Source organism: Fukomys damarensis, unplaced genomic scaffold (genome assembly GCF_012274545.1).
Source record: "Fukomys damarensis isolate Sample0158 unplaced genomic scaffold, DMR_v1.0_HiC HiC_scaffold_11, whole genome shotgun sequence".
Lineage (NCBI taxonomy): Eukaryota > Metazoa > Chordata > Mammalia > Rodentia > Bathyergidae > Fukomys > Fukomys damarensis.
The window spans coordinates 41418539-41443499 of NW_022900923.1; the positions used below are offsets into that span (position 1 = coordinate 41418539).

Below are 24961 nucleotides of genomic sequence, written 5' to 3' on the forward strand. Positions count from 1 at the left end.
TTCAAAATTTCACCAGTTGTTTCAATAATATCCTCTGTGGTAGAAAAATCCAACCTAGGACCATGAATTACACCCAGTTTTCCTTATATCTGTAGTCACTCTTTCCTTAACTCTTTTGACCGTGATAATTATTTTTTACCTTGATAGATTTGAAAATAACAGGCCAGGCATGGATGTCCCACGGCCTGGATTTGTCCAGCAACCACTTATAATTGGACCCAGTGTATGCACTTGGGCAGCAGCAGCTCAGGAGTGTGACTGTGCTCCTCTGATCTCATACTGTCGGTTTGTCCTGCCACTGGTGGTCTTGACTGGGTTGCTGGCTAAAGATGGCATCTTAAATTCCTTGTCTTGTTTTGTGATTAATATATTATGAGGCAACACTTGGACATTGCATGGAATCTGCACCCTTATCTACTGTTACCCACTAGTTTTGGCATCATTCCTTTCCATGGTTAAATGGTGATTTTCCTAACTTCGTTACTCTTTCTACCTTTAGCAGTGAGACATTTTAGTGTAAGGAAGAACTTTCTCTATTTTTTTATTCATTTATTTATATCAGTGTACACTTACAGTCTCCTATTAGTAGGTTATAAGTTATTGTTAGCATTTTTTTTTATGCTCATGTGGTCCTAGGTTTGGCTTTTTAAGCAGACTTCCGTGTCCTTTTGTCATGTCCCCATCATTGTTTAAACACTTTCTTTCTTCTGACACAGGAGACTCAGGCTCATTTTCTTCCTTGCTCCAGCTCTGGAATTAGCCATCTCACCAGGAGCCCTGTTGAGGGTGGCATTTAGGAGCATCATTCTGGGGACTAGGTGTGCTAAACACTATTAGGATGTTGCTCCCCAGTAGACAGAACTGGGGAACACATCTGGATGTGTTCACTTACACACTTACACATTTATATCTAGTTATTTCTAAATCCAGAGTCCATACCAACACCTTCAATTCTTGCTTACTACAACAGTATTCATTCCAGCTTCCCCCTTTCTCATATTTACATCTGTTCTTTTTCACGGTGAAAAATTTAGTATGCATTAAATTATACTTACTATTTTTACTTGTCTGTTCAGTCTCCTTGAATAAAGCCAGTCCCCTAGACCAGACTAATACCTCACCCTGCCCTCTTACACAAGGGCTCTGTCTTCCAAGAAATAAGGTAGCTTGGGAAGAAGGACAAGGAAGGTAGAGAAATGAATTTTTTCTTAAAGCCTTGAGAATGAAATTTTATCATCCCTTTCACAGTAAGCTTTTAAATAGCCATAGGCAAAGAAGTACGTAGAATATTAAAACTGGTCTTAAGCTCTGCTTAAATTTCATTGCATAAGGCATCTATTGGCTTTTCACAGTTTGATTTTCTGGGGCTGGGGATTTAGCTCAGTGGTTCTGTGGCCTGCCTTGCAAGCGCAAGGACCCGAGTTCAATCCCTGGTACCAAAAAAAAAAAAAGACCACAATTTGATTTTCATTTAGATTCTCATTCACATTTTGTAAATTCATGTGCATAGTGACCAAGAACTTGTACAGAGTACAAGCATACTGGACACTCCTGGGTGGTAGATACACTGTGTATCAGGCCTAAGCCGTGTAACTCTGCAAGTAGGTATTATCACTATTTCGGCATAAGCCAAATGAGATCCAACAATTGCATCAGATAGTTAAGCAGAGGTTTGAGTTCCAATCCAGGATATCTGACTGCAAAGTCACACCCTTCCCAAGGCACATGTACAGCAAAATAGAAGTATACTGGTTGCGTTGGGAATCATCACTGGAGAGGTATTTTACAAGCATCGTTACTCTTAAACTGTGGCATTTAATTTTCTTGATTAAAAAAAAATAACAGAGCTTGGTTCATTAATTTCTTCCTTTAAGTTTTGAGAGAGTTGAGTCAGTGAGGGTCCATGATCAGGATTCATTGCATATCATAAGGCATTTTATTGGCTTGTTCACACATTTGATGTGTTTCATTGTTGCCACAGAGCAGAGCAGCTCAGTGCTACAGCCAAGTGCCACAGCTCTGAGGCACAGCTGAATGTTACAGCTCAGTTTTAAGCTCTGAGTCACAGCTATTGCAATTTGAAGGCTCAAGAATCCAAAGATCACTCGAAGAGGTGGAGAAAAACCTTTTCTTATGCCAGTCTGAGCGCTCAACTAGAAATAGGAGCCTTGTATAGGTGTCCACGGTAGGTGAGTAAACTCAGTGAAGCAGGAGTGCTGAGTTACAGAACATTCCTGAAAGGCATAGTGGGCGAGCATGCTCACAGGAGCAGAGGGGTGGAATTAACAGAATATTACTGAAAAGGGGGAGCCAACAGAACATTTCTGTAAGGGGCGGAGCTGACAACATTCTTGAGAGGTCTGGGGTTCAGTTACTGAACATTTTAATAATTGGACAGAAGCACCTAGCTGCACAAACTGTTACATTTCTGGAACAAAGCATTTTGAGGAAGAAACATGGAGGGCAAGCCAAGAGCCTGACTTATTGTACAGTATTGCTCTGTCACCGTCTCAAAAATAAGCAGATGCAGTCCTTTTGTTTGATAGTTCTGTTTGTTGGAGACAGTTGAACTGATTACCTAGGACTCTTAATTTAGTTACAGTAAATAACCTCCTAAAGTGTATTCAGTTTTTTTCCTCCCTTTATCTCACTAAGAAACAAAACACAAGTCCAACACTCTGTTATACCTACCTGAAGTAAATTATTTTTAAACAAGTGGCTTTTGCAAAGCTTGTTCCATGGAAGTCTGTTTCTGAGGTTTTCTTTTATCAGGCTCTTTGGTTACTAAATCCTAATTTGAGAAAGAATAGGTTGTATTTCATTTAGAGAACTCTCATCTGAGAAAGCAAAAAGGAGAGTGATTTTTTACCCTTAGATATATCTGTATGCTGATTGTCTTTGGTCAGAAAGCTTGGGTTTTCCAGCAGTCTGAGTGGTAATATGTATGCCATAGGCCAGAATGCTATACTTTTAAGATTGGCCATGGGGAAAATGTAGATTGTTTTCAACCTTTAAATTCCTAATTTGGAAATGATCCTAGAAACATTGTATTGCCCTAAAACTAGATTTCTTTATAACTGAAAGGAACACGACTGTGGCAAAAAGAATATTTCTTTTCAGTTCTTAGTTTCACTGAGATATGAAGTATACTTTCATTTTGACAGAGTAGTTAATATTTTTTGAGTCAGAAAGGAAGAATAAATGTTTGTTAACTGGGTTGGAAAAAAATCAAGAATATAAAAGACAAGTGAACAAAAAAAGTTTTGATTAAACTTTTCTGCAGAATTTACTTCTGTTCCCATATTTCTGATGCATTCTGTGGATGTCCCAAATACTTAGAATCTTCTCAGAGACTTTGAATTGGTGCGTCTTTTCAGATCTGCTTTTACTTTACCTTAATCTACAAAAGCTTATTCCTTGGGGAGTTGTGTTTTGCTGCCCTTACTGATAGTATGTTTTTGGCCAAGTCATTTAACCTTGCAGAACTTCAGTTTCAGTTCCTTATCTGTAAAATAATAGTATAGTAATGTACTTTTAAACATGTTGAAAGCATCAGATAAGATAAGTTAACACTGTAAAATGTAAGAGCTCACTATTGTTAGATAGAAATGAAAAGACAAAGGGGCCATTTTGGAGTAAAAGCGGTTTACAGTCCCTTTTAGTTGCTAGTGAGTGGGAAATCACTGTGTAATCTTTACAGAAAAAGGTTGAGAGATTGGCCTGATAATAATGTAACTTGATAAATTGCAGTCAACATAGCAACAAGGTATCCCTAGTCCTTCTCTAAACAGTCGAGCTTGCTAAGTGTGTTGCCATTTAGGTTCATACTGATATTTCTCTCTCCCCCACCCCTCTGGTTTGGTGTGGTTTGGTTTCTGAGACGGTCTTAGGCAGTCAAGGCCTGCCTTGAACTTACTGTGTAGCCTGGACTGGCCTCAAATTTAGCAATCTTTCTGCTTCCCCAGTGCTGCAAGTACAGTCATATACCACCATGCCAGGCTAAAACTCACTATGTATTATCAGACGGGATTTCTATATAAGATGTATCCACAATGTAAAATCCATACATCTGAATTCTTAAGTTTTCATTTGCATCTCTCAAATGACAGTAATGTTGAACATTTTTTAGCTAGGAGTAGTGGTGCATAGCTATAATCCCAGCACTTAGGAGCCTGAGGCTGGGGGATCGCCACAAGTACAGACCAGCCTGGGCTACATAGCTAGTTCAAGGCTAACCTGAACTACACAGTGAGACCCTATCTCATACTCCCCCCTCAAAAAGCTCTTTTAGATTGGAAATGAATCTATATGAATTTTTTTCAAACTGTATTCTTCAGACTAACCCTCAAGCAGCTGATCACTTCTTTTAATTTCACAAAATCATAAAGAACATATAGAGATGATCAGAAGAAAGAATGATTTGTTTGAAAGATTTGAAAGAAAAGTATGTTTCATATAGAAAAGGAAGGGCAATATAGAATTTCCAAGAGCTCAGAGAAGTGAGTTGTTACTTTGGGGATCAATCCATTGACTTAGAAAGCATTTGGCCTAGAAATGTTGGATAGTGTAGTGATAACAGCACAGTGCAAAAGATTAAAATTGAGATGTTTCTTCAAGGTCAGTCCCAAAATCTTTCAACACCCAGCGAACAAATTCCTTCCTTTTTAACTGTTAATTTTCCCTCTACAGTGAGTCCTGCAGTCGTGAAGTTTTACAGCTCTCTTCCTCTATTTCTCACTTTGTTTTCTTTCCCTCACCTCTATACCCTTTCTAATCTTGTTCCAAACTGATAAGCTTTCAATTAGAGATTCAGCCAATAAAGTCTGTAACAGACAGGGAGCTTCCTTTACAGTGAGTTAAAGTTTCAAATTGCTGGGCGTCCTCAGTGCCTCAGAATGACATCCCATTGCAGTTGAGCACAAAGCCTGAAGGTATTTTGTTTGACATGTTCCCATCTGGGCTTTGTTACTTAAGAGATCCAGAAGCTGAAAACTCACCATTCTCATACTTAGAGAAGTGCTTAGAAAAAAATGGCCCTGAAGCCTGCTACCCACTCTGATGTGGGGAATACTGGAAGGTTGGGGGGTGCTCTTTAGTGTGCCCCCTAATAGCCTCCCTTTATTCCCAGAAGCTGGCAAGATTATTTTTCCTTCTACAAGTGGCAACGTGAATTCTGAGTTGAAAGTGAATCCTTGCCCTTGGCTCCTCTCCAGCATTCCTCGCTGAGCAAATAGGGATTTGGAATGTCAGAAAATAGAAGAGGGGAGGGGAAACGACGTGTGCATGACTGAGTGTTTCTATGTAAAAGCAGCTTCGTCCGGGAAGACTTAGGAAACTTTACTTCCCCAGACTGCCTCCTTCTCATGAACTCTTGGTTTCTTATTTATATTTTTTGTTCTTTAAGTTGTTTAACCTGAATTTATCACAGCGACTCTAAACCCTTACAGCCCAATGGAGTCAAGCTAAGGGAAGACAGCATGATTTCCAGAGGATGTGTATTTCTTCCCTCTGGATAAAGTGACGATAGTTGTTCCCAGACTGGTCTGCAGCAGGATCCAGAATCATCATTCTTCTGGGATTTAATCCGTTGTCATCAGGAACCTATATGCAGATTTGATTGAAGAGCAAGCTTCAATAAGAAGTGTCCTTTTGGGAGAATCAAGGACTCAATCTAGCACAAAGGTGTTTCTCACCACAGTACTGTCCACTGTAAACTACCGGCACTGAGCACTTCTGCTTGAAGCTGAATTGAAAATATTCATGGAACACGCCTCTCAGACTGTTTAACTGTGGACTGTTGCAGAGCTCAAGTCTGTAATTTCCAGGGTGGCTTTTATTCTTTATTTAGTTCTATGCAGAATCATCCTGCATCAACTCAAAGGGAGAGAGTCTGTGAGGGTGACCTACAGGGGCAGTTTCTCAGCTTTGTGTGAAGAAAACAGAGGTTGAGTGTCTGTCTACATCCGGGGGAGCCATGTCCTCTGTATATACCCGAAGTAAAGAATTCACTCGGAATAGGAAATCTCAGTCTGATTCTCCCCCCGCATCTCCTTCCCCGACTGCCAAGACATTCCGAGTAAGCAGCCTTTTTTATTTACATGTTTTGTAGCTGTGTCAAAGTTGGGAAATGTGTTTATATGTAACTTGGGGGGGGTTAGGTGGAGAGCAAATGCATTTCAGGACAAACAGGAGTCAGGAAGGAAAAAATGCAAGTAAAAAGCCTTGTTAGCTTCTCTGCAAGAGGTTATGGTTCATGATACTCGATATGAGGAACAGCAGCCTTAGATATGTCAGGCTATGGTTTCTGTCTTTTAGCTTTTAATTACTTGTAAACTGCTTGCCAGTAAGATTTGAGAGTTTTTAATCACTCTCTCATGGCACTTTTCTTACTTTCTATGATTATATTTAGCTGCTGCTTTTCCTGTGTTTTTTATGGATCAATACGGTTTGAAGAACAAAAGCTCCCAAGTGGCTGTCAAACTGTATGCATTAAACTTCATTCAGGAGCAAGTTCTGCTTGGGAATTTATGCATGCATGTACATGAGAAATGCCTTTGCCTATTGTGCATGTCTGTGAGTGATAGACCAAAATGAGCAAAGACTTATGGACACTTGGAACCTTTTCAGTCACCAGCTCCCATTAGGAAATTTTGTGCTTGAAAGCCAAAGAAGTAACTCCTGGTCACTGATAACCAGCTGTGTGGAGGTGTTTGTGATGTCCTAGGCAGAGCCATTTGAGACTTTTACTCTGGTGGATGTCTCTGCTAGAGTGATTAACATATGGGCATTTGCATCTAACATAGTGTCTTCCCCCAAGGAAGCTGACAAAAGCAACGTAGGAAGCTGACAAAAGCAACGGCACATGAAGAGAAGCCTTCCTGGGCATATTAGGTAGTAGATGAAGTAGCAGTTCCTTCTTAGGGAATTAGATTGTAATGTATCGTATCTATGGCTTTAGAAGAGGAACAGTCATACATTCCTTATTTGGGGAGCTATGGGGAGAAAATCTGCAAGAAAAACCAACAGACTCCCCCCGCCTTATTTTATATCCACTTTCAGTGTCTTCCTCATAGTGTAAATGTAATGTAGTGGAATTTAATAGATAGCATATTGGCTGGGACCTCATCCAGCGATGTTTAGTTATCAGCATAGCAAAAGAATGTTGTTCGAGGCTGTTTCATTCACAAACTTTTTGTGAGAGAACCAAGAAAGGCTCTGACATGCATGTCACTGTTACTGAGTTCCGGGAGTGTTTCTTTGAGTACCCTCCTTTTTCCAAGGAGCTCCAGATACTTCCTCCCCAACAGCTGTTGGGTGTTTTCTGGTGGCTCCCAGTTCTGGCCAACAGTGAGCCATTAATCACTTGGGGGGTTTCCTTTGCTCCCTTCTCTCTTATTGTCCACCATAGCCATAGCACCTTTGGGTGTAAAAAAGCTTTTGTTAATGTTTCTTCACTGTAACCACATTTCCTGCATCAGTGTGTGATACCTGGCAATCATTCAACAAATTTTGGTTTAATAACCATCTCCCCCTTTTTCCTTCCTATTTCTTAGGTACTATTTTCTTCTCATCTCATACCCAGTAGCTGCCATCCACCCCTCCCACACTTGTTCCTCTATTTCTGATTCCCACCTTTTAGACAAAGGTCACAGTAAGAGAAAATTTGAGAATTTAGATTATAGGAAACCAAAACATGGATAGGTTTAAAAAGAAGCACTTCCCAGTTTTAGTGGTCTGTGGCTACGAATTCCCACATAATAGCATCAGTTTACTGTAACCAACTTTCAGTGTCCAAATGGCTTCAGACCATACTGTAGAGAGAGCTGATTTCAATATACTGTTTATGCTCCATTGTGTTACTTACGTTTTTAAATGGTGAAAGATATGCAAAACAAAATTAGGGGCTGTTGACTCTCAAGGCTGGTTGATTTGTTACCAAGCTAAAATTCATTGTACTATTTTATCAGCCTCGTTCCTTTCCTCTCATGTCTAAGTAGAGTGCTCTTTATAGAGTTTTGTAGTGGTCTTGTGCTCATGTGTCCTCTGATGAATCGCTTAGCAATAAGCAGTGAAGTCTTGATTTAAACTCAGGTCTTTCCGACTCCCAAACCCATATTCACCAGCAACACTGAAGCATATATCAAGTAGATTTGAAGTCGAGGTTAAGGACATGCTGTGGGGCAAAGATGACAAAAGCTTAAGTAGTTTGTAGGAACACAGGAAACTGAAATTGCAGGAACACGGTGTGTGTAGACCGAGGGTGGAGATTGATCTAACTTAATCTCCTGTGCCTGGTTTTCCAATTCCAGTCATACCTTCTGCAACCATGAGCCTCCAGATGCTAAGACCTTGGGGCTACAAGGTCTTCAGTTCCTCTCAGGGGGAAAAAAGATATAGGAAGTCATTGTGTTCATTTCAGAGTTAAAGCCAAGACACCTTTCTCACGATCCTCATGCAAACTGCCAGGCCATTTATATGTCATAGGTACATAAAGTTTCCTGCTGGTGATCGCACAAAGTTAAAAAGATCCAACATTCTTCAAAACAGAAGATTGAAATTTTGAACAAACATTTACAAGTTTGTCATTTTTTAGTGGTATTAAAGGGGCTAAGTATGAAATGCTTCCGTATAAGGAAAATGTCCTCAGAGAATTTTTAAATAATGGCTATTTACATAGAATATTTTGGATACCTAGCTGTTCAGCAGATGTTCAAGAAGAAATGTGAGCAAACTACACACTTAACAAGTATCATCATCATTACTATTATTTTGAGTTTTTTGAAACAGAGCCTCAAATGTAGCCCAGGGTGGCCTTGAACTCATGGTAATCCTCCTGCCTTGTCCTCCCAGATGGTGGGATTACAGGTGTGTACCACCATTCCTAGTTTAACAGGTATTATTTTTAATTTGAGAAAACAAAAGGCAGGATGATTTTTTTAGTGATTACAAAACAAACTATTTTATCACATACCTTTACTTTTAAACCCCTAGCAGCATCTGATACTTTTCATATTATATAGTACAGTATTTCTGTATTGGATAAACCTAAGACACTTTGTGTGTGTGTGTGTGTGTGTGTGTGTTTGTACTGGGTATCGAACTTGTCCTTGTGCTTGTGAATCAGACAACAGAACCACTGACCTAAATCCCTGGCCCTAAGACACTTTTAATAATATAAAATCTAGTACCTGCTGGAGATTGGCAACCGATAAACTCTTTAATGAGATACAAAAGATTGTTCAGGTCCCCATCAGCCAAGACTTGTGTTTATTTTCTCTAGTTTGTACTTCAAAACTAACACTATTGGGCCAGGGATTTAGCTCAGTGGTTTCTGCCGCCTGCCTCACAAGCACAAGTTCCCAACTTCAGTCCCCAGTACCAATAAACAAACAAACAAGTAATATATAATAACACTATTTATTCTCTGAACATAAATTATCTAGTAAACATGATTTTTAAAAATATTCACCCCTTTTCCTCAACAGGGAAAATGGCCATCCATCCTTTTTGTATCCCCAGCACCCACTCCAGCCCTCACTAAGTGCTACTGCTGTTTGGTCTCCTGTAGAATAAAGAATAATAACATAACTCTTAACAGCTTCTTTTAGCCTGCATACTAGTTCCACATCAGTTCCCCATCTCTTTTGCTTCTGTAGGTTGGGAGTTCCCTGAGCAACAGATCTGTTCGTCTCTGTTTGTTACTCAGGAAAAGCAGAACAACCTCCTGATTCAGTCTCATTTCTAATGGGAACCATGCCAGGTAGTCCTTGGTGAGACTATGGAGGGTTAAACAACTGCAACATAAAATGCTTGGTTCACACAGATTAGTAGAAAAGCTCTTCGTGAGAGTAATTTTTCAACATTAAAAAAAAAATGCTGACACTAGACAGCCCTATCTCTTCCCTTTTAGTCACTGTATATAACATAAAATTTTACAATTTAGAAACTAACCTGTTCAGATGATTTTACATTTTCAATTGCTCTGAAGGCATGAGCCAGACAGTCGTTAGTATTCTCAAATTATTTGCTAATTTTAAAATATTTTACAATACAAGATATGTGCAAAGAACAAATACTAGTTGAATACATCATCAGCTGAACCCTGAGAATCTTTTAATTAGATTCTCTTCAAGTTGGTATTTGTGATATTAGGATTTGACATGCATTTATAAACCAGGGTCAGGAGCATTTTACCAGTTAGTCTGGATTGCTTCAGATCTAACATCTCAACAGAAAAAATTTTACACCATTTTTCACACTAGTCATTAATGTACACAAAGGGAATAGTTAACTTGCTTTGTTTTATAACCAGCCCTACAAACTAATCAGTATATCTGGTAAATAATTGGATGATAAAAGATTGCAGCTTTCATGAGAGCTTGTCTGTGTGGCAACTCTGATTAACAGGCCAGAAGCCTTGTACCTCCTCACCTCTCGGACGTTCTGTGTGATAATTATTCTTTGTGTGTGCTCTGTGCACACCTCTGGCAAGCCTGCAGTATTTCCATAGCATTACTGTCTTGTCCTCTAAATCTGAGGCACTAGCAATCTGGAGTCCATTTTTTATCCCACTTTATAAGTTATCGTCATGGAATAAGAAACATTTGTCTGGGTGAACAGTGCTATTAACAGTACAATCTGTTAACCATTTTTTCCGCCTAATTAAAACCACTAGTGTATCTTTTGTTTAGTTGGTTGAAGATTTTTTTTTTTAATTCCACTCAAAAGAAGTCAATAAGCAGTAATTATTCAGCTCAAGGAATCTTTCTAGGCAGGAGTAGTAGGACCTGTAGGAATGACAGTAGTGCCCTCATTGGAAGCCATTACATGAATCCCAGGTAGACACTAGTCAGCTCAGGTCCTACATAGAGCTAAATGAGGTGGCATCTGAGTGAAGCCTCGGTTCGTTGACCAGGGCAACTGGAAGTTGTGTGTGTGTGCGCGCGCGCGTGCACATACGTGTGCGGGGGAGTACCAGGTGTCAAGGGGCATGCTACCACTGAGCTACAACAGCCTCTTTTGTTGTTTTTATTTTGAGATAGGATTTTGTTAAATTGCCCAATTCTCACTAAGTTGAACATGTGATCTTCATGCCACAGGTTACCAAAGTGCTGGGATTACAGTGGATACCACTGTGCTTGGTTTAAGACTGAAAATCGTAAAGACTTCTCTTCCTTTCCTGCTAGCTGTTTCCTTCCCTTACCACCCTAATTTTTTGGTTTCATGACAAATAAGTATTGAGCCTACCTTCCCTGTTTTTCTTTGTTGAGATTGATGGTAGCGGGGTGGGGGGCTCGCTATGTTCCCAGCCTGGAATAAAACCTGTGTGGGCTCGAGTGATCCTTCTGTCTCAGGCTCCCGAGCAGCTGGGGCTATAGGTATCAACCACCATGCCCACCCAAACTACCCTGTTTTGAATCCTCCCATAACATTCCATGAGCATCTGCTGTGTAGTTCGTCCTGTACTAGACCCTGAAATTCGTAAGTGAAGCGCAAAGTTCCTGCCCTCCTGGAACTGACAGTCTAATTGGAGAGATGAAAATCATGAATTACATCACACGGAAATGAGTTTTCTAATAAAAACATTTAGGTACAGAGTGTTTTAGGAGATTATTCAAGTGGTAAATGCATTATCCTGACATTTTCAGAACACTAGAAGCTAGGTGGGCAAAGAAGGAAATAGTACATTACAAGAGAGAAAATACGGCATTATTTTGAGATCTGTAAATCAATCAAAAGATATATTTATAATATCAGAAATAAAGCTGGAGATTTAACAGGGTCGTTCATGTGGGGCTTAATGTACCATTCTGAGGATTTGGAGAGTAATCTTTGGATAAAAGATTAAAGATTTGAAGTAAAGTTGCTGTGATCAGAATTGCATATGAGAGAAATAACTCCGGCAGCTGTGGAAGCTGGTCAGGGAGGGAAGGTTGTTGGGAAGTGAGTGGGGTGTTGGCCCCTGTTGCAGTTTTCCAGGTGAGAAATAGAAGGGCTGAACAGACATTTCCCAGGTAGGACAGAGAAGCATTCGGTTGTTTAGAAGACCGAATGATAAGAGTTGGGGGCTGAAAGAATGCAGAGAAGGATGAGCCTGGGAGAAGAGAATGTGTCAAAGGACTCCACAATGTCTGTTGTGGGTGACTTGGTAGACAAACTGAGCTGGCACACACAGGAGGCAAAAGGGTTTTGTGAGGGAAGTGGCTCCACTTTTGGGTAGACTGAATTAGAGCTTTCTTAGATAACTCAGACAGTGGTAAATGTAGGTTGATCATTCCCAGTCTGAAATCTGGGGTGCTCCATAATTTCAAACTTTATTTACCCAACATGCTGCCACAGTGAAAACTTCCATACCTGTTCTCATGTGACAAGTTGCAGTGAAAATGAAGGCACAATAAAAATGTGTAAAATTATCTTCAGGGTACATATATAAAGTGTGTCCTCCGGGCCTATCTCCAAGATGTCTCATTATTTATATGCATGTATTCAAACATCTGAAGCACTGAGTTCTCAACATTTTGGATAAAGGATACTCAACCTGTAGTTGGTTTGAAGCTCAGGAGAAAATTATGGGCTAAAGATATTGATATTTATAATTACAAGTATGGGAGCAGTGAGCTTGACTAGGGAATAGGTGTAACTAAGGAAAGGGCTGAGAATAAACCACTGGGGAATACCAAAAGCAGACAGAGACATGTGCTGCTTCTGGCTCTTTCCTGTCCAGTCACCACTGATATCATTTGCAAGGATACAGCATGTACTGTATCTTGTTTCTGTATTTGGGAGCATTGTAGTTACGTTCTGTTACAGTAATAAGTTAGTTCTCCAAGGATACAGAAATTTAGGAAGTCAGTTCAGGGTCAACTGGTAATGAATTATCAGTTGACTTCTAGTTTTGTTTTTAGTACATAACCAGATGTGTGATAAGGAATTTTGCTTTTTTCAAATTTGAAAAAGTACTGAGACTGTTCACCATTGGTTTGGTTTGGTTTTTCCCATCAGTCTTACAATGTTTGGGTGCGAGGACAAGCAGTTATACCCAGAAACCCAAAGGAAAACAGAGCTCGGTTTTTTTTTGTTTTGTTTTGTTTTCCGCTCTTCTTTGGTTCTATTCTTGACCGGATTACTATGCAATGACTGTGGTTACCCACAATGGGAGTTTTAGTTCTCATCACAGCCCCAAACCCGGGGACTTTCTTTGGCTCCGTGATGCAGGGAGTTCTTCCAGGGAAATGATTAAAGATACTAAAAGTGTGTCTAGACTTTAACCTTTCCATGGTTCATTATGAAAGCAATATTTTCATATAGGAGTTGTATATGAAATAGCATGTAGCTATTTTTAAAGTTGTTTGTATGAAAAGGTAAAGATTCTGGGTTATAATTAAGTTGTAAAAATCAGTGAAACACACACACAAATCTATATTGCTTTCCAAAGTCAGCTTCACTGGTTGGTTATCTAGGAAAAGTGCATAGCAACCCAGACAGTAAAATAATTAGCCTAGGTTATCAGCATCTCCAAATAAAATCCTTTATATGAATGTTAAAGAATGTATTTAAGCTTAATTCTGCTTGCAACAAACAAGCATTGAGAGAGCCAAAGCCCCAAAAAGGGATGAGAGAGAACAGAAAAATAAAACTGTAGCACCATTAAGAGCTAACATTTATAGAATACTTACTGTGTCGGTGCTGCACCAAGCACTTACATTTATCGTCCTGTATAATGCTTCAGAACTGAGTACTGTTTCCTCCGTTTTACTAATGAGAACACTGAGACAAAAGTTAGGCTGTTATCTAAGGTCACTAACTAGTGACTGTTGCAGCCAGCAGTCTGGATTCAGAGCCTCAGTCTTATTACAGAAGCTGTGTAATCACTCTAATGAAACTACTGTCTCCATGAAATAGCTCCTGAATTATCGCCAGTGTCCCAAACTATTGAATCTCTTTGGAAAGAAAGATAGTGCAAACAAAACCTGCTTTAGAGGAGGAAAAACATCACACAATAAGAAGACACAAATCTAAATCAGTAAAAAGTAAAGTCAAATTTTACATCATTTTAAAATTGATATTGTTTTCTTACTTTTAAGTTATGTATACTATAACTGTTGGCTGCTCCCTTCACAAAGGAGAAAAGATCTGCTATGCCCCTGAACATGTAATCCAGAATCCTTTTTAGTATATCTGTTGATTGTATGTGAATAGTTAATCTAAAGCCACTTATAAGGTGCTCAAAAATAGATCTTTTAAGTAGTCATGTCTTTTCTTTCTTTACGCTGTTATTTTGTAAATGAATTTTAAACAGAGTACAAAAATATGCTTTAATTCAGGACCTGTTAAATTATAGCAAGTTATGAATTAGTAGGAACCAAATTATTGAGTTTGAGACAAGGTCTAACTGTGTAGCTCAGGCTAGCTTCAAACTCAGAATCCTCCTGCTTCAGCTTCCTGAGTGCTGATGTATTACAGGCATGTGTCACAATGCTGAGATTTTTCTCATTTTGCAGATAAACTGCAAAAGTGTTTCCTCTTCTAAAGGTCTACATTTTTAAATACCTGTTTTGTTCCAGGAGGCAGTGTTTGCGAAAGTCTTGTCTACCTAATGACGCATATTCTCTGTGGGGGTGTAAAAATGGAAGAATAAAAAAATCTTTAATTATTTGTCTTTCAGAGCAAAGTAGCACAGCACTTTAGGATAACAGTGCACTACCAGGGCCCCAACTTCTATTCAACTGCTTACAGGTCACATAGGGCAGTGTCATTTTACACAAGCACCAGCTTCAGACTCCAGGCTGATGTCCCTAGTAGGCCTTGCCCCAGGTCTAGTCAGTGTTAGTCTCTCCCTTTCCTCCCTTCTCTCTTCATTTACAGTAGGTGCTGGATAGCCTAGCACTTGATTACAGCCCAACATTCTCTTTCTTGCACTGCTCTCTAATTATGGATGTGCTTATCTTTCCTTCCCAATTTTGTAATCAGGTTTTATTACCCCAAGAATACCGCAGCCATAAGGCTGAGCACACATAGGTTCTTAAACTAAACACAGGGACCGCATACTGCTGCCTTTTTTAGATTTGAACTCTCTGCTCCTCCTGTTTGGCCATGTGGAAAGGAATCAGAGGCCACACACTGAAGAATCCTGTTTCTGAAATAAAGGGCAGCCATAAGTTTTCCCAAGGCAATTCAGATTGTTCTTTATTACAATTTTCTAGTATAGCCATAGCTCCAAAATAAGTGAGTTAATATTTTGGTTTCTGTGGGGACAGAGAAAAGGCTAAGAACAAAAGAAGTCCCTGACCTTCTGTGGAACCTACTTAGAAATAAAAAAGTTTTACCTTATGTTGATTAGGTTCCAAGTATTTATTTCCCTTGCAAAAGTGAGGTCAAGAGAACCTCACTAACCTTAGCAAAGGTTTTGATTCACAGCTTGGTCCAAATAAGTTTTAAATGACTTTCCAAATAGCTCTGCTAGATTGACATTTACATACTAAAAACTCCACACTCTTCCAGGAGTGGGGTTTGAGGCCTAAATGGGGACTTTAAAAAAATTATGACTATTTTATATAGCATTTCCTAATAACATTCTTGGGAGAGTAATCAGGCTTCCTTTCTTGTGTATTTGCTGAGACCCATTTTTTGTATAGTTGTAGGTGGCCATGCACGTAACTGTGGACCTAAAGCTCCAAGCCTTGGAGAAAGCAGACTAGGTAACAGTGTGAAAAGTATGCCATTATGCCAGAGCCACAAGTTTAGAGCTCCTCCTCCTCGCCATTTTTATCATGATACTGTGTGGAACGCAAACAGTGAGGTAGAGAGCGTGTCTGAGCCTGCAGGGTTTTTTATGGATAATTTTTTGAATTATCCTTAAATATAAAGTGATTTATCTCATGTTTTGTAGTGTTTCATATATTTCCTTCTACAGTAAATACATTTTGTGAGTTCCAAAAAAAATACAGAGATTCTTCAAAAGCTGAGGATATCCACAAACAAGAGGTACAGGACTATAGGGCAAAAACTAATAGCTGTAAAATTCTAATAATGTGTAGGTGGTTTGATAGAACAAAAGATAAGTATTTTTATTGTATGAAATGTGCTGTACATGAGGTGACGTCACTTGATCTCTTCATACAGTATTAACCTATAGGGTAGATGTGCAAGGCCCTGGGTTCAGTCCCCAGCACCAAAACTAATAAAACCTGAGAGGGTAGTCACAACCTGGTATTATGAGGGTTCTCAGAAATTTATATTTTAAACTGAGTGCAAGTACTGTATTTGACTTTCCTGTTGGTTTTTCTACATTTGTTAAGTAATTACTAGTTAAGTAATTAAGGAGTATCAAGTGATGAATATATTTATGACTTAATAGTGGCTAATTTTTGATTAGAAAAATATCTCACACACATGTACCTGCTCATAGATGTGCACTTTTTTCCTGCATAAGACAATGCTTTCAACGTTGCTCTGGTTCTCAGTGTGCATAATTAGGATGGTACAGATAAACTACACCATGTTTTCTGTTTATTTGATTTTGGCAGGGAGGGTATTAGTGGTGGTGTTGTTGAAGGGAAATCCTTGTGATGTTTGGAAATATCTCCCCAAAGATGTCCTGGCCTAATCTCGGGAACCTATGCTCATGACACGATATCTCTCCCACAATTGTTATGTTTAAGCCACATTTGACCCTAAGATAGGGAGGTTTCTCTGGGTGGGCCTGATCTAATCACATGAGCCTACACAGGCAGGGATCTTTCTTGGCTGATGACAGAAGGGGAAGCAAGAAATTTGAAGTGTAGAAAGGACTCAGTATGCCATTGCTGGTTTAAAGAGGAAAGAAACTGAGTGAGAAGGAATGTGGGGCCCTACAAGCAGTAAGCAGTCACCAGCTGACAGCAGCAAGGCGGTGGGACCTCAGACAGCAGCCACAGGAAATAGGATCCTGCTAACAGCATAAAGGAGCCTGAAAGCAGATTCTTGCCCAGATCCTTTCACAGAGGAGCCCAGTCAGCAGCAACGATTTCACCCAGCTGAGAACCCAGCAGAATGGGTCAGACGTGTGACCTACCAAACTGGAGAGAAGTGGGTATTTTAGAAAACTAATACAGTTGACATTTTGATGATATGAAGTAAATACTAGTTATTTGGAATGGCATGAAAATAATACAGGCCTTACTGTCACTGTCCCATACTGTAACATCTTTATATAAATCTTGAAGCTCTTACTCCATCCTTTCATGTATTTCCAAATTGTGCAAAATCCTCAAATATGTTACTAGGGACAGGGGCTCAAGAAGATCTGTTGCAAAGCTACAGACTGGTAGAATCTCTTTATTTTGATCCTAAGAATCCTATTTGGCTATGGTAGAAGGCTAGAAAGTCTTTCTTTTTCAAAGATGTATATATGAAACCAGAATGGTTCTAAAATTATGAAGTTGTATTATTTTGCAGGTAACTCGGATTGTGATAGGTGTGTCCGTTCTTGCTGCAGACTAGCTCTCCATCATTGGCTTCTTCCATACCAGTCATTAATCCGAGAACTCTGAAGGGAAGGGCTGGTGCTCTGTAGCCATCTCAGAATAGTTCAGTTTGTTCCCCTGGCTCAGCAAGTGCACAAGAACATGACATAAAATATTCCTTCTGCTTGGTCCCTCTTAGGGAAAACGTGAGTAGGAGACTTTTCCCATCATTGTGGGGTCAGGCCTTGACTCCAAAGGAACATGAGCTAAGCCAGTTTCAGCCTTGGTAGTAGACATGTGACTTGGTCTCATTTCTTTCCCTTGGGCCCAGCTTTCCAGAGCCAGTTTTATTTTTAAACTTGGTAGAAGGAGTTTGGTTTTAATTATGTGTCTTCCTGAACTCCTGATAACTTTCAACTTAAAAGCTCTTGTGGGATTTTTCTAAGCCATCCTCTGGTGTTTGAGGGCCCAACACATTTCACAAATTAAAACCAGCCCAGTTCCTGTTCCTTTCTAGGATTGCCATCTGAATTAATGGCAATCTTTACTCTGTTCTTTTATTAGAAACAGACTCAAGCAGTGAGATTACTATGGGAGTATTTTAAGAGGTATGAAAGGAAGGAGCCTGCTTCTTAATTTGGGGACACTTTTAAAACCATTTTCTATCCAGCTAATCATTCTTTTTGCCTCAACTCTCTGTATTCATACTGGTTTTTTAAACAGGATTTAGTCTTTTCTGCTCCAGGGTCCCAGTCACAATATCAATTGCCCTCACTTGGGCCATCAGAGCTGTGAAAATAATACCTTCTCTGAAAATTTTTTATCTAGTTCACACACACACCACAGAGCCCCATCTTAATGGCCATGATTCATCTGTCTGCAGTGGAAGCTAGAGCAGCATGGTCTTTACGGAAACACTTACAGTAGCTCCTCTGACACTTCTAATCAGAACATGTGACACACTACACTGTATATTAACCTGCACATTGCTTAGAAGAGTGATGCCTCTTCTGAAATACATAATGTTATCACATATAGAGAAGCTATTCAGATCCTGAAAAGCAAACTAAGAGTGAGTGTTCTGTTTTTAAAAGACAGAAAATAAGCAGAGGATGGTGGGCGAGAGAACAGGGCCTTTCCAAGAACACAGGTGAGGGGAACTCACATTCTCAAGCTCCGGGGGATCAGAGCATTGGCCAAGGTGCCTAGCCCGGTGTTCTGTTCCTTCTTACTTCCTGCCCACCAGGCTGACCTCTTAAGTCCTCTTTTCTGGGAGAACGTTCAGTGCTCATTTCCCTGGCCTGGGTTCTGTTTGCCTCTTCTGATGTCACTTCTTGGCTCACTGTTCCCCAGAGACTGCTTGGCCCAACTCCCACTCCTTGTCTCTAGATTTACTCAGACTCCGTGTGGGGTTGGCTGCTTAGTTCAAATGACAGCTGGACGAAGATGGAAAACTGAAGTCTTAGGCACCAGCTCAGCCACTCTGCTCCTCACCTAGGAAATTCTGATTTCTCTCTCCCTAAATCAAGCCAATGTTTGTTCATCAAACCCCTGATTATCTAGGGTATTAGGAACCCCCCTCAAAAAAAAAAAAACAGTTTCTGGAGGTACTTCACCAGTGAAAATCAGTTAAGTGTGATCTAAAAACCCCAGCTACTTTATCAGAAGCTGGAGAATTAGATATTAAATTCTGCATACTATAAGGATACTCATTTTAAGATAAAAACTTGAGCACTTTTTTTAAGCTATGAGAATACCATCTCCTTTACAGATTTCTTCTTTTTTTTTTAAATAGTATTGTTTGTATTCAGGCTACTGTCTTACTCTCTACTACATCTGAATCTCACTGACCCCTGCGGCTTTTGGAGGTTTTCATGTTCTCCTCTCATTGCTTGGGCTGACCTTCCTCGAACATTGCCAAGGTTAGTCCTTGAAGAAGGCGGTTAAAAAAAAAGTGAAGCAGGATTCCATATAATTCCTAAAGAAAAGAGGGCAGTGTTGGAGTGGGGAAAAATAAGGATTGTCTTAGATGCTCTCTTTGCTCTTACATCAGGATCTCGGTGAATTGTCAACTCTTATCTATTGGATCATGGATTACCTGCACATTTTTATAAAAGGTTGCCTAAAAAGAAATTGATAACAAGAAATCTTAACATGCCTAAAAAGGATGGCAGTAGACTGTGATATTTGCTTTTAGTTACTCCTAGTGGGCAGGAGTAAGAGTGTCACTCATCAGCTTCTTAGGTGGCTGCCTGTAAGAAACCCCTGCAGAAGCCTGTAAGGGCAAGAACCGGTGCAGCAGTCACACCCTCACTCGCATTAACTTGCTCCACATTCTCTCATCTGTGGAAAATTAAGCCTCTTGAAAAGCCTGGAGGAATATGCCTTTTTATTTCCAGGGATCTCATAGGCTTTTTCTGCTTACTACTCAGTGTTGCTAACCTGTTTCTTAAGTTTTTGTATTTACATTGACCTGCGCGGTGCAGCTCTACAACACACGGCCACACTGTACAGCCACAGGTCTGTCTGAAGACTTCCCTGGGTGTAGTGACAGGGCATAAAGACTCCATTATGCTCCTAGAACATCCTAAATGAAAAGAGTTAATTAAGTGTCATTCTTATAGAAGAAAATCATTGGAAATGTTAGCATGCTTGGATTATATTTAATTGCTGAGATTGATGCCTAGAAAACTCCTAATTTTGCTGTTTTAGAAGGAAGAACAACTTGTTTCTTTACTACAAATGTAGCTGCCAAGATCTATATGGCAGAATTTAAAGCTGAATGTTTAGTTAAATCCTACCCAGCAAGATTACAAAGAAGAAATTGGACAAAAGAAGGAGGCATTTTGGGGGCGGCTAAGCGAGAATGTAGAAAGTCCATCATTGTACTGATGTTCAGAATGGCTCGCCCATATGGTTGGTGTGTTTGACATGTTCACAGCGGGGCCATTATTCGTATGTCTCACTGTGGGGCGGCTCGGAACCACTGGTGACTCAAGCCAGCAGGAATGTGTTAAAGCTGTTCTGCCCAGAAGCAACAAGAGAAATTAAATGGTCTCCCAAATTATTGTTTTATTTCACAGCATGTAAGCTCGATCTCCTTGATCAAAGGTACTGAGGTAACTTACCACTCTAGCCAGCAACAGCAGCCACTGTAGTGCCTTTAAAACTAGAAAATGAAAAGAAGGAACAAGGGGCTGATATCTTAAGAGTATATTTCCTCATAGTTGTCACATTTAATTCTTACCAGTAGAATCAGTGGTAACATCCCCAAGGTCTCATGTCTAGATAATGTCAGGGATGAAATGAGAACTCGGGGCCAGCCAAGGCCATCACACTGAGAAAATTGAACAAACCAGTTTAGCTTACTTTATTGAGCATTTATTATGCCCTGGCCCCGAGGGCACTAAGGATATAACTGATAATAAGATAGAGGGTGTATCACAGCTAAGACATTTTAGGGAGCCCTCATACCAATATTATTTTTTAAATATATATGTTGCTGTTCTGGATGGCACATACCTGTATTCCCAGCTACTCAGGAGGCCGAGGCAGGAGAATTGTAGGTCCATTGCCATCCTGGAAACTTAATAAGACCCTGTCTCAAAATAAGACATAGAAAGGGCTAGGGATATATAGCTCAGTGCTAGAGCACTTGGGTTCAGTTACTGGTATTACCACAGATGTGGGAGGGAGGGTATCATCTTACCAAAACTCGTTTCTTTCTGGAAGCCTCCTCCTCTGGAGCCCAGGAGTTAGCGCTGTTATCTCCGTAGCACATACCCGCATGTTTTCCTTCGTGTTCCAGGCCAGCTCATCTCCCTCGCTATGGTCACAGTGCTCTTCCGGCTGGTTTGGCTTCTTCCTCCATGCCTCCTGCACAGGGCTTTGCACACAGTGGCCTTTTAAATACAGCAGCCTCTTGTCATTTTCCAGTATGAAGCTTAGTCTCTATTATTCACCATTATCTGATATGTCAGTAGGTGCCATTTTCCTGGGCTGTGAATTTTAATTCATCCGGATACTGTAAGGTTGATCTTGCCACAGAGCTGTTGTGTGGTCGTAGCCCACAGCTCATCTTCTCAGTCTTACTCTGATACTCTTGAAGCATCTTTATATGTAAAGTAATCCTTGACAGATGAATAAAATTTAGTTTCCTTTTTAAAAAAAGCTTCCAAGTAAGAGGAAGAAACTGTATAGGTAATGTTGATAGTTTGTGACAGTGAGATGCATGTATGACTCACTGGAAATGAGGAATAAAAGTGTAAATGTGGGGCAGGAAAAATGCTCAGAATTATCCTGAATTCCAGATTTATAAATTTCAGGGTTCTCAAAGAATTCCAAGGTATGCAAATTTTAATCATATACCGTATCTTTCCCTAATGATTCCCTCATCCCAAATGGAGCCTATCTCCACACTCTAAAATGTGTGTTTAGTCTGGTGGTGCCTAACCACTGGTTCAGTCCTTGAGTCACTTGGGGCCTCATTACAGATACAGCGGGAAGGCTCTGCTCCGGCCCTCATGCTGGAGGCTCCAGGACTTAGGCTAGGATGGGTGCATTTGTGTACATTTTGAAAAAAAGTGCCAAATTATTCTTGTGCATGTAACCCCTGATTAAAGAGGGGTTCTGTGTGGGAGGCCACCTTTTAGATGCACAGTCACGCTGTTCTTCCCGGGACAGCTTAGGAGTGTGGACCCCCAGGCCACCGTGCTGACTGACACACCAGAGGCTTCAGGACCGTTCAAGGCTTTGGCGAAGTAGTGCTGTTGCAGAACTCCTCAGTGGTTCCAGGGTTCATTGTGCATTTTGTAGGTTACTGGACCCTGCTTCTTTTCTTTCTCTGTCATCTGTCCTTGAAGATGTTGTGTTTTTTTTTGTTTTGTTTTGTTTTTTGGTACAGGGTTCGAACTTGGGACCCTGAGCTTGCCAGTCAGGCAGTAGAACCACTGAGCTAAATCCCCATCCGATTTTGTTACTCTTTAACACCTCAAAAGAGGAAATAAATACATTCAAATCAATTGTTTGCCCGAATTCTAAGAAATGAAGAGAAAAAAGGAATTAAATAATATAAGTGGTTATACTTTTTGTTGTTTGTTTACAGTGACCAAATTTACAGTTTGCATCTGTGAAACTTCTTTCTTCTAGGGGCTCACAATGCTTTATTTTGTCAATTTACTAGCATCCTAGGAACTGGGATGGGACTTTGCCTCCTTCCCCCGGTTCTCTCATCTTCCCCCATTAGTGTAAAACTGGGAGAAGCCAGGCACTGTCCTGACTTTCATGTTTGTAAATTGCAGTATTTACTCAGGGAAGGCTCAGTGCTCGAGGGATTATGAACTGAAAGAAAATCATACAAACACTGCGGTTGAGAGAGGCTCAGCGTCACATAGAGACATCGAGTCATTCCTAGAACACAGGCTTGCCTGGCTAGTTGGGACAGCGAGGAGGAGGTTAATGTCGATCATTTTGCATTTTGCTGGCTTCTGGTTTTAAAACATGTTGTCACAAAAGCCTCAAATCTGTTGAGTTGTGGAGTATAAAAAAGTATGAACTAAAGCTAAGTAGTCTTTTATACAGTCAGCTGAATTGCTGTTGAATTGCACCATCTCCAGCTGTGAAGCCGAGCTGATTTGAAAAGTTCATTTATAAATGGAAATAAAAATTAGTCCCTTGCTAACACTGTTTTCTCTTCTCTCTTTTTTGTTTTGTTTTGTTTTTGTCTCCTTTCTCTAGCATGAAAGACTTTCTAGGTAAGAACTTTCCCCGTTTTATATGCATGCTTAATATTTGGAGTGAATGTATGTCTAATTAAATTTCATTTTGTTTAATAGTTTAGTGATGTTCCTCACATCCTTTTCTTCCTTTTCATTACCACAACCACTTTAGCATGCCCAACTTCTTTTATCTCCTGTCCAAAGAATGGGATGGCTTCATGTCACCTTTCTGTCACCAAATTCTCTTCTTTTGAATTTACCTTGTATACTTACACTAGATCAGTTTTCCTAAAGCACCAGTACCAGATACTGTGCTAAGCACCAGGGAAACAACATGAATAAGACACTGTCTTTGCCAGCAGTTAGTTTATGAATCACTGAGAAGATCATTTCAGTAGAAAGTGCCTTTTAGAAGTATGGACAGGTAGCCAGGGCTTTAGCTCAGCAGCACAGTGCCTGAAAGGCAAGCACAAGGTCCTGAGTTCAATCCCCTGTACCAAAAATAAAGTATGGACAGTTATTCTGAACACACACACAAAAAGGCACTTACCCTAATCAGATGAGTTGAAGCCTGAATTGAGATTGAGGTACGGTCCTTAATAATGAATCCAGCCAGGGGTGGTGACACCTGTAATCACAGCACTTGGGAGGCTGAGGCAAGAGGATCGCCACAAGTTAAAGACCTGCCTGGGCTACATAGTAAGTTCAAGGCCAGAATGAACTACATAGTGAGACCCTGCCTCAAAAACCAAAAATCACCAGGAATTTAGTTCAATGGCACTGTGCCTACCTCACAAGTGCAAGGTCCTGCGTTCAATCCCCAGGACCAAAAACAAATCCAGCATCATACCTTGTGCCTAAATGGTATTTAGTAGCAGTTTGTCAAATGAATTAAGGACCTAATTTACAATTACTGAAAAACTAAGAAAAGATACCATGTTTGGGGAAGATCCTCTGTAATTTTTCACCTAGTATCAAAAGATACAACATTGATCTTCCTGAGGAAGAAATTAAATAAAAAGTAATAGCAACTATGGAACTGAATGCTTGAATCTTGCTTTTTCCACTATTATTCTGATGGAGAAATTAAGACAAGGATTGGGGGAAGAGGTAGTTATGGGGTAACACAGGACAAAGGTGTCTCTTCATAATTTGCTTGGCAATTGAACTGGTTCTACCTGATTAATATTCGCTAAATTTTATGCATATTCTTCCTCTGCTTGCCCTCTCACCAGGTACCAGCTGAGGATAATTTACTTCTAGCAGAAAATTATGGTTTTATAAAATTTGCTATTACAAAATTGTCAAGTTTAGTTACATAAAATTTTAAATCTCTGCCAATAAGATATGAACACAGACTAAAACTGAAATAGAAAAAACAATTTGTAAGCTATGTTAGATGGTCGTAAAAGTTCTACTGTGTAGGAGGCTTCCCCAACATAACGATGGTTACCCCACTAAACAAAGGCTATAAATTTACAGAAACAAAATGAGTAACCAAAGATATTAAACCTCCTTAATGATTAAAACACATTAAAATGAACAAAATTGGAAAAGATTAGGCCTCAGGAGGGCAGTATATACATGTACCAGCATTCAAAATATATTTAGCTTTTTACCAATAGTTACACTTCTGAGATTTATCCCAAGAAAGTAATTAGTTACACCACGAGCAGACAAGACTTCTCATTGCAGTAGCTAAAAATTTGAAACAACATGTGTCTATCATTTGAGGATTAAATTATCATCCAACCATGGAATGGACTATACAGTTACTTTTTTTTTTTTTTTTTTTTTTTT

At 39.9% G+C, this 24961-nt stretch overlaps 1 protein-coding gene across 10 annotated transcripts in view; it reads left to right on the top strand.

Annotated features, from left to right (window-relative positions):
- Ppp1r12b (protein phosphatase 1 regulatory subunit 12B) overlaps nt 1-24961 on the top strand; it is a 217354-nt gene that overhangs the window by 166619 nt on the left and 25774 nt on the right. For 8 of the 10 annotated variants that reach the window (XR_784437.3, XM_033762165.1, XM_033762167.1 and 5 more), the window contains one exon: nt 23181-23197. Coding sequence is in view for 9 of the 10 variants with exons in the window: in XM_033762165.1 (XP_033618056.1) it covers nt 23181-23197 (17 nt within the window). In the remaining variant the exon portion in view is untranslated. Of the gene's footprint in view, nt 1-5447; nt 6077-23180; nt 23198-24961 lie in introns of those variants that run through there. The other 2 variants (XM_033762170.1, XM_033762168.1) reach the window with 2 other exon arrangements.